Raw genomic sequence first — 13,163 nt, 5'->3', positions numbered from 1 at the left:
AGATCAGAGCCCAGTTCTATAAATGGCGGATAACGCAATCCAACGGACAGTTATGTTTTTTTTACCGGAGTTGTATTAGCATCGGTTGCAAACATACTCTTCACGCATTTGAGAATTTTCGTTCGTTTTTCGTTTGTTGATTTACGTCATGAAAAGTGCCTATTGGGATTCGCTTTATGCAAGAATAAGTCGTTGTTTTTCTCTTTTTAAAAATGTTGAAATCATCCCATTTAGCGTCTAAGCGACGAACTGTCAGGAAATGTCCACACTATACTACTATGGAAATATCATGTTCGTTTTTTAATTGTCAGGTCTAAGGTTCCGTTCTAATTTTGTCTCAATGAGTCCAAGTCCCTCATATAAACGACATTAAAGAACTAAAAAGTAATAGGCGACGATTCTAAGGTGCTTAGAAGTGGTAATTTTAAGGGAATTGAAAGTGGCAATTCCAAGACTGAAAAGACGCAATTAAAGGGTACTTTACAGTAACGTTTTGAAGGACTTTTGGGAGGCAATTTTAATGAGATGGTGTTTAATTTGTAGGAACTTTAAAGTCCCGAACTCTCAAGGAACTCTCAAGTCGCAATTCTAAGGGCATGATGGCCGCGATCTATCATCACTGATAATTTAATATTTATTTAGTCACATAGGATAATTTAAAGACCAGAGCTCCATACAAATATTGTCCGTAGGCGGGTAGCCCACTCGGTTAGCCAAACATACATGCATCATACATACATACATACACGCATACATACATACATACATACATACATACATACTTATACTTTATTTATGCTCGAAATTTACAGTGTAGCTGTAGAGCTAACATCTTCAAGAAAATAAGCTAAAATAAAATAAAATATGCTATATTACAATTCCAATATTATTTATAAACTATATACAACATTATGCATGCAGAGGGAAACAGAGCACAGGATTCGCTCCGTATTGTCCATAGGCGCTGCCAGCGATATAATTAGGGAATTTCTTTTCCAGAGCGTTGAAGAAAGTGGCCCCACTTTTTTCTCTAGACGTTAAGTACTTGTAAGATTCTCATGTTTGTGTCGAAGCTTGCAACAGTGCGTGGAATGTAAAAGATCGCATGATACACTAGACCTGATATTACAGGAACAAGTGCCCACCATCTTCTGAATTTTAATGGCTGAGAATAGCCTTATAAAAATAGATTGTTTCTATAACAAGCTGAAAATTTCCACCGTTGAAAGCAGCAAAAAGGTCATTGTTTAAGGCTCTAGAATGAGTTGATCAGAATGATTCAAAGTTACAACATGTCTGTATCTGAGACTCAACAACAGGGCGAAAAGTCTGTCCACGCTTATTGCAGTCATTGTTAACAGAGAGACTGAAGACAGAGGAAGGCTTGCGAAATAATGTGCAGCTAAAGCGTAACGACAAAGAGTCCAATTCTCATGAATCAGGGAGAGCCAATAAACAACTTGAAAAGGCTCAGCAATAAGGCCAGTGAGGAGATCAGTTGCTGCCAGACAACGATACAAGAGTTTGGAAGGCGAATGTAGGGACGATTCCTTGTGAAGGGCGACAAGGATCAGAGTATTCCCAAGAAACGCAACAACTGAAAAAAAGATATTGAGTACTGAGAAAAATATCAAATGATTGTGTTTGCTCTTTCCCTAATGCCGCGCAGATCAGGCCTTCATGTGGTGAGGCTTGTTTTCCTGCAATTTTAGATAGATTTACTTGTTCCATTATTCCTTCCACGTGGTTGGTACTCACTTCAACCAACAGGGAACTCGTTAGTATCCAGCAGGATCGCTTCAGTTTTTTACCATGAATTTAAAAACCAACGTTTCTTTCATCTCTGACAAAAGCTAAACAGCTGCTTATCACATTATAAATATGTCAAAAGTGACTTTAAATTATTTACCAAATTCCTGGAAAATAAAACAAGAAGAGATTTGGTTGAGTTTTAATTTTTAAGAAATTAGCATGAAAAAGAGATGCTGAACTTATAAAACTAACAGCGTAAATTTGTCTCCTAGGATAATATGACTTTAAATGGATCCTATTAGATTTTTGAGCTTTATCGAAAGGTTCCGTATTTTTTGGCATTGCTTTTATTCCTATGAAAACATGAAAAAAGATACTTTTCTTAATTTGAAAAATTATACCTAGAAATGAATAAGATTCCCTCATTATCATTTGTGCAATCTTCGCACAACTGAGCAATCTGTACACAGTTTCACGGGTTGCTACTGTTTCCTAGACAACCAGTCTGCCAGCTGAATTTACACTATTAGCGACTTTTCCAGTTGATCATTTTTTTTATTAATGCAATTTTTTTTAAACAAATTACACCTGAAAACATCAAAAAATATAATAAGTGGCTCTGCTTAAGGCCATAATCCTATGATTAACCTTATCGAGTCCAGTTTTTTGTTGTCTTTACAAGTTACTGTTTTTCGCCGCAGTTTCAACATTATTACACAAGTTCCAAAGAAACATAAATAGAAACGGTGAATGTTGGCAGGTCATGTTGATTCATGGCGTAATTGCGAAATGAACAGGACCTGCCCGAGGTCATTGTTTTTTTGCGAAACTCTGTTCGCCCACGAAAGGAGTTTCTGATTAGTGCGGTTAAGCTCCAGTTGTCAATCGCAAGCCAAATGTGTCCTTTGGACAGTTTGCTTTTACGGCAAAATGCAGAAGATGGCAAACTCATTAAAACTAGTTAGTGTCTTTTAGAATTTGATGTGTCTCACGCAAAAAGAACAAAAAGAAGCAATTTCTATACCAGTTTCTGGAAAGGATCTTCTGGCCGTGTTTCCAACTGGTTTTGGAAAAAGCCCGATAGTTCAGGTGTTAATTCGTATGAAAGAAATTATGGCAGGGAAACCTTCGAACGTAGTTGTCGTTTGTCCGCTGCTACGTATTGTTTATGGGCAAATGGAATAAGCATCTTAGATCGGATTAACGGTAGCTACGCTCATGGATTGTCGTTTGGAGGATATATAGTCCGGCAAATATCAACTCGTATTTACATCAGCGGGGAACGTTTCGGTGAAGCCATTTTTTTCGTTGATGAAGAAAAAGAAAACAACACACCGTTTTTCTCATCTCTAAGTATTTTTCCTAAGTGGTGACAGACTTTTAGGTTTCTAAAAACAGAGGATCTATCCTGATTACAGTATTATCAAAAGTATGATAAGAGATTTAAAATTTGGAATTCAGTTTGGTAAAATTTGGCCACCTTCTTTTGCAAAAAAAAAATATAAACTCATGTCTTCGTATTATGTGAGGAAAAATTTGTTCCAAGGACTACATAGGACAATTCATTTTCAGTTGATGAACTTTACATTGATACTCTGATTAATCGTCATTAGCAACCAATTCTTAACAGTGAGCCCGAAAAAAAGGGAGGATCTGCCGTCATCCATACATGTAAGTATGTTCAAGAGCCTGACTTCCTCTTGGTTTCATAGGTGAAAATCTTATAAAGTACACTTCAATCGATGAATTTTCACGTGATGTAAATCTCAACGAGTCATTCGATCTTACGTCTAAAAAAAATAGTGATGATAATTGAGTCAAGTGAAGCGTTTTGGTAAACTAAGGTCAGTGCACATTCATAAACGGTTTGCCTTCACCAAAACGTAGTTCCGCTTTCCTGTGCGATAGATAGCAAAAGACTAATGCAACCAACAATTTATGTGTACTATACAAAAGAGTATCTAAGGACTTGCTGTCTATGAAGCATGGTTGGAGCTAAACTGAGCTGAGCTTTTTTTTTTTCATGAAAACTTGTAGACTTTATCAGACATCAAACTCCTATGATATTATGATTTGCTAAATCTGTTATGGTTGAAATGTATTAATTTGAATCTTAGAGGTTTGAGTAGAGCCCCTTTGGTTGTTAACCTAAATCTTGAGGATTAACTTACATATTTAAAAGATATGTATTAATACCAATAGTAAGCTCTTAATGCGCTCTTTGCACCGAGACATACTAAATTATATCAAGCAGAAATTGTTGCTGTATTTTTTCATACAGACCAAGATAGTTTAACGACAAAACCATCCACTACAGGGACATATATAGACTGCTTCTTACAGAAGTTATACAAACCCACAACGAGATCAGTGGAAAATACATGAATCAATGTAGAACAAGAATGGATCAATTATATGAACGGCGCCAGAGTTTTGTTGAGAATTAAGAATATCAGTCGTTAGACAACATAACAAGAGGCCTTTCTGAGGTTGCAATATACTCTATCATTCAGCAGTCCACTTATATTCATCACGCACGAGCTACCGCTATTCAATAACACCGTTAATTTTGTTAAAAAGTTTTCAACTTATTGGTTCAAAAAAGTACATTAGCCTGCCAGAGTTTAATCTGTGCATCACCTAGACTCATCAAGAAAAATATGAAAAATTAGCTCATATTTGCTTTCCTTTTTGACATTCGCGAATGAAGATCCTGAAATATTCGTTTTTCGGACACTTCGTCCTTGATCAGTTTGATTAAAAGTTTGCATTTGGAATAAATATTTGTCATCCAATTTTAATTTGCTCTCTAAGGTTTTTTTTTCAGGCGCAACTAATTAAATCATTTATGGTAGGTATTCGAAGAAAGTCTGTCTGGTTATGAAATTACACATTTATCGAAATAATTACTCAGTGAGATGTTTGAAGAGTGGGTCGGAAAATGAGTGGATAATTTCAATTCAAAACACAATATTGATGAAACAGATGTTAACAATGTTTGACACGGATCGATGACCTCCCTGTACCATATACTGGTTATTCTATTTGGTTCATAACAAAATTACCATTATTAGTTTCATGCAAAAGAAAACCTTTTCACATTGCGATGCGAAGAAAAAAGCGGAAGTAACCTTCGTTGGTGTAACTGACAGTTTGGATGCACAGTTTAACGGCAAGAAGAATTAACAGTACAATGAACAAAATTAAATTTTGGCGCAGAAAAACGAAGTTTGTCACAAAAGGAAAAAAAAAACATTTTAAACCCAAACATTTTGAACCCTGTGATAAGAGTTGACTTCTATGAATTAATTGACATTCTCCTTACTCAAAGGACAAAATAATGTGCTTCAATATCGGAACTTTCTAATTTTGCCCTATTGTGATTCCATCGTGCTTCCTAATCCTACTTTAAGGTCGTATGGGTTAAATTGCCTGATTGCTGTTTGTAATTCTATCAAAACGATAGTTTTAATCAACTTAAGGCCTAATATTTCATAGTTTGGTTTCTCCAGAGGAAAAACCTCCGTTACCTGCCACGAGACTAAACGGAAATACACCGAAATGTTTGTCTGAGTGTCTCTTTTACTGCTCGCCTCACCTCATTAATCTTCCAACAGTAAAGTAACGGGTTCAGGGACGAATTAAGATAAAACATGCTCTCTGCACATGATAAGAGTATAAAGTCATATGGGGATAGTCTGTCGTAAGGTACAACTACTGCTACTATGCTATATGGCAGAGAGCAGCATACGAATGCTACTTGAACCCAAAGTGCACTGTACACTGCGTTTCTGTAAAGTGCCATGTTCAGTGAAACTGGTTGGCTCGGCTGTTGTGAAATAAGAATTTGTACTTGATTACGGCTGCGATGGAGACGGTGGAATATTTTTGTGTATGAGAAAGTTGCTGTTATTAAACACAGTGGGATGAGAGTATAGCCATAGGAGACGGATATACGGTAATCCACAAAGTAGGCTGCTCCAGCGGCCACAGATAAAATCCAAAAGATGGCTATAACAACATATGTTCGCTTCAAAGTTACAATCTGTCTGTATCTGAGCCCAAGCACCAAGGCGAGGAGTCTGTCCACACTTATTGCGGTCATTGTTAAAATAGACACTGAGCAAATGGTATGGCTTGCTATAAAGTAAGCGCTCAGCCCAAACTTGCAGAGCTTCCAATCTCTGCTAACAAAAGACAGCCAATAAGCAACAGAAGAAGGCTCTGAAATCAAAGCGATACAGAGATCAGTTGTTGCGAGACAACGATACAGGAGTTTGGATGGCGGATGAAGAGAAGATTCCTTCCGCAAGGCGACCAGGATGAGGGTATTTCCAAGAAATGCTATAGAGCAAAGAAAAATATTAATCGTTGCGATCAATATCAACTGCTCGTGTATGTTGTCATTCTTTCCCGCTACGCATCGCAGTTGTGCAAGCGTTTCGGTTTGTTTTCCGGCATCTTTAGATAAACTTTCTTGTGCCATTATTCCCAATCCTAAAGGAGCGTTTACTTCACGACAGCTTTTAAGTATACTCGATGGTTGTGAAATATATTTGCATTTCAAAGTATTTTCCAATAAAACCGAAACAGCTGGCTATCATAGTATAAAGCATGGGCGCCAATTGAATTATAAACAAAACTGCTCGGATGTTTAGATTCCCTGATTATTCCATGGCTGTCATAACGGGAGAGTAATTTGTCATGAAAAGATAACTTTGCAACCAGAAAATATCTATATCTCGGCCTTTTCTCGTGTACCTTATTACAATATACCTTACGTAAATACTAACCGATCCATCAATCAATCAGGCAAGCAATAATTCACTTATTCATTCATTCAATCAACTAGTTTAACGCACCAGTCTCTGTCTCAGAGAAACTCCGCACCACTACGGAAGGACATACATAATACAATCGAAAATTGTCCATCTTATCTTTGTCTTTCGCATTTTTCCTAGCAAAAGATGAAATAGAGGTGCATGTAATTGATATTCTCAGTGAATAAGAGGCCTCAGTGTTCTCTTCTATTTGGCACTATACATAGATATATTCAACGCACGTAGTCGTATGTTCTAAACACCATTGGCAAATTCCTTCTGGAAAAAGTTTAAAATAATGTGTTTCAAAGAGTACTTTAGTTTGCCAGAGTTCAAGCCTGTACATCATCTGGGCTCACTGAGGAGAATACGAGCAATAAATTCATACTTGCTTTACTTCTCAACATTTGCGACTAAGGCTCCTCAGAAATTATTTTTTCGGACACTGTCTTTTAATCAGTTTGATTAAAAGTTTGCACTTTTGGGATAAATATTTTCATTCAATTGTAATTTGTTTTCTAAGCTTTGTTTTCACAACTAATGAAAAAAACATCTATGGTAGATCTCTGCTGCAAGTCTATAAGGCTATAAGATTTGACATTGCTCGAACTCAGAACCTCTTGTTCGAAGAGCTGGTCGGACAATTTGATGAGAATTTTACTGAATTTAAAAAAACCCTTTAATATGTTAGATGTTAAGAACCCAATGCCAGTAACTCGGCTTGGTAACCTCTTTATGTAATACACCTGTTCTTTCCCTTTTTGTTTGAAAGAAAAATTAATTTTCGTTTTTTCGTGAGAAGAATGACAAAAATATTTCCCTCCGAACAATTCTGCACCCAAAATGTCTTTCTTTTATTTTGGTAGTTACAGAAAACGCACTGGTTATTAATTTAAGTGTGGCAGGTACTCAACCTGTAATTTACTCGGTTTCTAGAATACAAACAAAACTAAATTGCACTAAAGCTAACATACGATTATTAGTTTTATGTAAAAGGAAAAAAAAATTACACACTGCGATGCAAAGGAAAAAGGTAAAAGGACCTACATTTATGTACTTTACAGTTTGGATGCGCAGGCGAATGGCGAGCGGAATTAAAAATATAATAACCTTCATTAAAATTTTGGCGCGGAGGAACGAAATTTGGTGCAAATGTAAGGGTTGGCTTCCATGATTTAATTAACATCCTCGTTATTTAAAGGACAAAATATTGTTCTAAGTATTTCAAACTCGGTTCTTTCATATAATAGAGAACATAGAACAATCTTCTCTTCCGTTATGGTGATTCCCTGTTCTTTATAATCCTTCTTGGAGGTCATTTGGATTCAATTAGGCTCAGTACTGATCGAAATCGACGACAAATAATATTTTTAACCAGCTAATGGCCTAATATTTCATATTTGGTTTTTACAGAGACAACTTTCGTATCCTGTCTAGAGACTAAACCCAAAGACAGCGAAGCGTTTGTCTGAGTGTATCCTTTACTGCTTGCCTCACCTCATTAATCTTCCAACAGTAAAGTAACGGGTTAAGGGACGAATTAAGATAAACTAAGCTCTCTGCACATGACAAGAGTATAAAGTCATTCGAAGATAGTCTGTCGTAAGGCACTACTACTGCTACTATGCTATATGGCAGAGAGCAACAGACGAATGAAACCTGAACCCAAAGTGCACTATACACGGCCTTTCTGTAAAGTGCCATGTTCAGTGGAAGTGGTTGGCCTGGCTGTTGTGGAACAAGAATTTGTACTTCATTGCGGCTTCGATGGAGACGGTGAAATATTTTTGTGTATGAGAAAGTTGCTGTTATTAGACACAGTGGTATAAGAGTATAGCCATAGGACACGGATATACGGTAATCCACAAAGTACGCTACTCCAGCGGCCATCGATAATATCCAGAAGATGGCTATAACGCCACAAGTTCGCTTCAAAGTTACAATCTGTTTGTATCTGAGCCCAAGCACCAAGGCGAGGAGTCTGTCCACACTTATTGCGGTCATTGTTAACAGAGAGACTGAGCAAAGGGTATGGCCTGCTATAAAATATGCGCCAAGCCCAAGCTTGCAGAGATTCCAATCTTCGCTAACAAAAGACAGCCAATAGGCAACAGAAGAAGGCTCCGAAATCAAACCAACACAAAGATCAGTTGTTGCAAGACAACGATACAGCAATTTGGACGGCGGATGAAGGGAAGATTCTTTCCGTAAGGCGACCAGGATGATAGCATTCCCGAGAAATGCCATAGAGCAGAGGAAAATATTAGCCGTTGCGATTGATATCAACTGCTTGTGTATGTCGTCATTTTTCCCTGCTTTGCATCGCACTTGTGCAAGTGTTTCGGTTACATTTTGCTTTTCAGCATATTTAGATAAGCTTTCTTGTGCCATTATTCACACCGCTAAAGGAGCATTTATTTCAGGTAGCTCGTAAATGTATTCGAGGATAGCTTTAAGTTTGTGGAGTAGATTTGCATTTTAAAGTCTTTCCGATAAAGGCTAAACAGCTGCCTATCAATATGAAACATGTCTTCTTATTAAATTGTCTGTAAGACCGCCCATAGGATTTTCTTTTGATTCACTTAATGCTTTTTGGCTGTCATAACTGGGGTATACTTTGTCACCGAAAAATAACTTTTTAATAGGACATTATTCATATCTCGGCCTTTTCTCACTTTCTTTGACACGTTATTGCAATCTTTTGTAAGTAAATATTCATCGATCCACCTATCATTCACACAAGCAATAATCTAATTATTCATCCCTTCACTCAATCGACTTTTTAAATGTGCCAGTCTTTGTTATCCCGAGGAAACTCCTCTTTACTACTCAAGGCCACTTAACGATACAATGAGACGTCCATTACCTAAACCTATGGAAAGCTTAGTTTAAAAAGCCGGAGAACCTTAAAGACATTAGTTTTTTGAAATATTTTCTTTGAAAAAGTAATTTTCCGCACCAGTGTTTTTTCGCAAATGGTTTCAAAACAGCTGTATACGCGCGTTGTAACACTTTCTTTATTGACTGAGAAAAAAATCTCTCAATAGTTTATTGTTCTGAGAGAGACTGTGAGCCATTGATAAGATCAAGAAGTACATCTACGTCAAAATTCATCCATCGCGAAAGTGGATCTTTTGACGAAGCTTACCTTGTTTGGTATTTCTGAACGTGTAATAAGGCTTCTGTGATAAACCAATTAAGGGAATTAACATCTCCTGAAATTAATGGTAATTTGAAAGATTACGTTGGTTTCCACTTTTTCTTTTTCCCTCGTCATTCAACAAGAGATCGTAAGTTTGCACATATTAAAAGTTACTGATTAACGCCTCAAATTCCCATGCGCTCAATATGCATTTATATTTTTAATTTTTGAGATAGTGCGCACTCTCATCGGTCGATTAGTGTGTTTAGATTAAAATGATATAATCTCGATTGCGATGTCTCGCCCTCTGTGCTTTCTGAGAAATACTTATAAAAGTAAAGATGAATTTTCCCATGCCGCTCGGAAAGATAAGAAAATTCTCGAAAGTAATGCAAAGGCTCGACAGCTTCTTGGGTTTGCAAAACTTTCTCGAATTATCCCAACTCCCCGTAGATAAAGTCTTCTACTGCTTAAAAGATATTCCGATCCTATCGTGTACACATGTAACTCTGACTTTAACCGCTTGGCCGTAGAAGGTCTGGGTACGAGACTTCCAGCCTCCTATAAACGACAATAGCGCTCAAAGTGGCCAGATTCCTTCGTTGAACCCTAAATTTTGTGAACATTCCAAAAAAAATTGTCAGAATTGTGAATTAATTATTTAGTAAATGTTGAAATTCGAAATTTTAGCACCTGTTTAACATTATTTTCCAAGAACCAGCGTTGAGGGAGTTGGGGGGGAGGGGTGGGCGAAGGATCTTGTCACGATAAAATTTACCTGATCCCCTTATTGGCAGTAAATTGGCAGGGAATTTTCATAAGTCCTTCCTTTATACTCTGTCGGCGACGGCTGATCACTCCCAAAGTCCCTTGCCCCCCCCCCCCTCCCCCACTATAACTCACGAAACCAAAAAAAATCTTGATGCGTCTGTTGGATAAAGAACAGATCAGAACGATATCAGTTGCACTCTCAAGGGTTTCTCATCCAAGATTTGCGCCATCTGAAAATTCTGCAAATGCTGATCTAGTGAATTCATTGTTTGGAGTTTTTCTGGTCTTTTCAATCATCATCACGCTTTTAAGAAAATAACTGTTACCAACTGTCACCTGTGTTATTATTTCCATTGCAAAAAGCGTATTTATTTTAATCTGTAGAGAAGCTGGTTTCTTCAAAGATCGCCTCAGATTATTTTTAAGTAATTTACATATGAACCATTCCAATGATAATATCTTAACAGGTTGTCCTGATAATGAGGTATCTACTAAACTAACAAAGCAAACACTTGCGTATTAACGTAGCAGTGTGTTGTTTTCAAAGACTATAAAATACACCACGTGAAATTTTTTCAAATTATCATTACATAGATAGAATTACTTATACAGAGTGGAGGGTTTCGGTTTGCTAGAAATACTTTGGGCTGAAAAACGACGCATATTTTAGTACGACTATTTTAGTCTGACCCTGTGACAGAAATTAAAGTTATTGATGAAACAGAGTTGTTTCGGTTTTGTTGAGTCATGCCAAAGAAAAATAAAATACGAATATTTTAGTCTAAATGAAGGTAGTGATTCAACAAAACTGAAATATTTAAAACAAAATTAAGTGATACAGGTAACCTATTCTATAGTTTGATTCACCAGAACACGTTTTCAGGTCGTGTTTATTCCATAGGAGAGTTTTAAATGATGCGGATTATAAAATAGTTTAGGCAACTCCACACCGACCAAATTATCTTAGTAGCATGGTTGTAAATTGAGCAGAATTAATGACATGACAAATAGGTTAAAAGTTTGGCTTACTTAAATACGGTCTCTTTTAGAAAAGAGGCATTACCTGCCAGACTAATCAATTGACTAATGAACGTTACATCTTCCTGTGTATTAAAAAGCTCTACATTTGCGCTGAAGAATTTGCTTATTATATTATTTTGGACCGGAACACGAGCATAAATAACAGATTAATGAAAACATTTAAAAATTAAATCATAAGGATTTCCAAAATTTAATAGATATTTTTCGTCTTCGAACTTCGTAATGGGCCTTGCTCACCATAGAGTCTCCGTGGCTAAGTGTTAAAATCCGACGAGTGTTATAGTAACTTTGTATAGACCTAGCTCACCGTAGTGTCTCTGTGGCTTAGTGATAGAGCATCGGAGCGCGGAATCCGAAGGTCTGAGGTTCGATTCCTCATGGGGACTCAGAATTTTTTCTTTGTCCCACGCAGGTGACAAGACGAAAAACATCTTTCTCTATTTATTTGCCGAGCTTAAAACTTACAATCTTTCTTATTCTATTTACTATGAGTTTGTCCTCTTTAAAGCTTGCCTTTTTAACGGTACCAGTTTCAGGACTCGTTCAAAGACAACATTCAATTCCATGGACAGCAAAGTACTTGTCTGATTGTCTCCTTTACTGCTTTTCTCACTTTAGTAATCCTCCAACAATAAAGAAACGGGTTCAACGAGGAGTTTAAGAAAACTAAGGTCTCAACACATTGAAAGACAACAAATGTAGAGTTAGATGGAGGCCTTCCTCTATCCACAGCTGCTATGACTATGAAGTATGGTAAATAACAAATGACCAGTGCCAACTGCACCCACAGTGCATTGTACACTGCCTTTCTGTATCGAGTCAGGTTCAGAGGAGCTGGTTGCCTTGGCTGTTGGATACCTTGTTGTGATGGAGCACACTTTGGGATGTTATGGAGACGGTGGAAAATCTTTGTGTTCGAGAACGTTGCTGTTACCAGACAAAGTGGAATACAGATGTAGCTACACAAGACAGCTATGTGAGGATGTATAAAGTACGATGTGCCAGCAAGGATCGAAAAAGTCCAAAATATGGTAAGAAGCAAATATATTCGTTTCAAAGTCACAACTTGTCTGTATCTCAGCCCCAATAGTAGGGCGAGAAGTCTGTCCACACTTATTGTGGTAATTGTAAAGAGAGAGACTGATGACAGAGTATAACCTGTTATAAAATAAGTAGTCGCCGCATACAAACAAAGATTCCAATCTTCGTGAACCAAGGACAACCAATAAATAACGGTGGCAGGTTCTAAGATCAAACCAACACAGAGATCAGTTGTTGCCAGACAACGATACATAAGTATGGATGGCGGATGAAGGGAAGATTCCTTATGAAGGGCGGCTAGGATCAGGGTGTTGCCAAGAAATGCAGTAATGGACAGAAAAATGTTGATCGATGAGATCATTATTATTTGAGTGTGTATCTCATCTATCCTTCCTTCCACGCATCGCAATTGTGCAAACGTTTCTGTTTGTTTTCCGGCATCATAAGATAGGTTTGCTTGCGCCATTATTCCCACTGCAACGCCCTTGTTTAATTTAACCTTGTAGGAAAGCTTGCATCTCCAAGGATTGCCTCAGGTTTATGGTATGAATATAAATCTCACGGCCTCTCCTTCTATCAGCTTACTAGCCGTTGAC

General features: G+C 37.3%; 3 protein-coding genes across 3 annotated transcripts; all 3 read right to left on the bottom strand.

Moving 5' to 3' along the window:
- Window positions 1–5,293: 5,293 nt before the first annotated feature.
- LOC131783172 (melanocortin receptor 4-like) lies at window positions 5,294–6,238 on the bottom strand. Its single transcript, XM_059099906.2, has one exon. The coding sequence runs from the start codon at window positions 6,236–6,238 to the stop codon at window positions 5,294–5,296; it is 945 nt and encodes a 314-aa protein (XP_058955889.2).
- Window positions 6,239–8,012: 1,774 nt separating this feature from the next.
- LOC131783171 (melanocyte-stimulating hormone receptor-like) lies at window positions 8,013–8,963 on the bottom strand. Its single transcript, XM_059099905.2, has one exon. It carries the CDS (start codon window positions 8,961–8,963, stop codon window positions 8,013–8,015), a length of 951 nt encoding a protein of 316 aa, XP_058955888.2.
- Window positions 8,964–10,880: 1,917 nt separating this feature from the next.
- LOC131775002 (melanocyte-stimulating hormone receptor-like) lies at window positions 10,881–13,163 on the bottom strand. The gene has a single exon (XM_059091099.2). The coding sequence runs from the start codon at window positions 13,031–13,033 to the stop codon at window positions 12,083–12,085; it is 951 nt and encodes a 316-aa protein (XP_058947082.2). The 5' UTR covers window positions 13,034–13,163; the 3' UTR covers window positions 10,881–12,082.

This window comes from Pocillopora verrucosa, chromosome 7 (genome assembly GCF_036669915.1).
Source record: "Pocillopora verrucosa isolate sample1 chromosome 7, ASM3666991v2, whole genome shotgun sequence".
Taxonomy (NCBI): domain Eukaryota; kingdom Metazoa; phylum Cnidaria; class Anthozoa; order Scleractinia; family Pocilloporidae; genus Pocillopora; species Pocillopora verrucosa.
The sequence above is the reverse complement of the archived record's forward strand: the minus strand, read 5'-3'. Positions and strand labels throughout refer to the sequence as shown.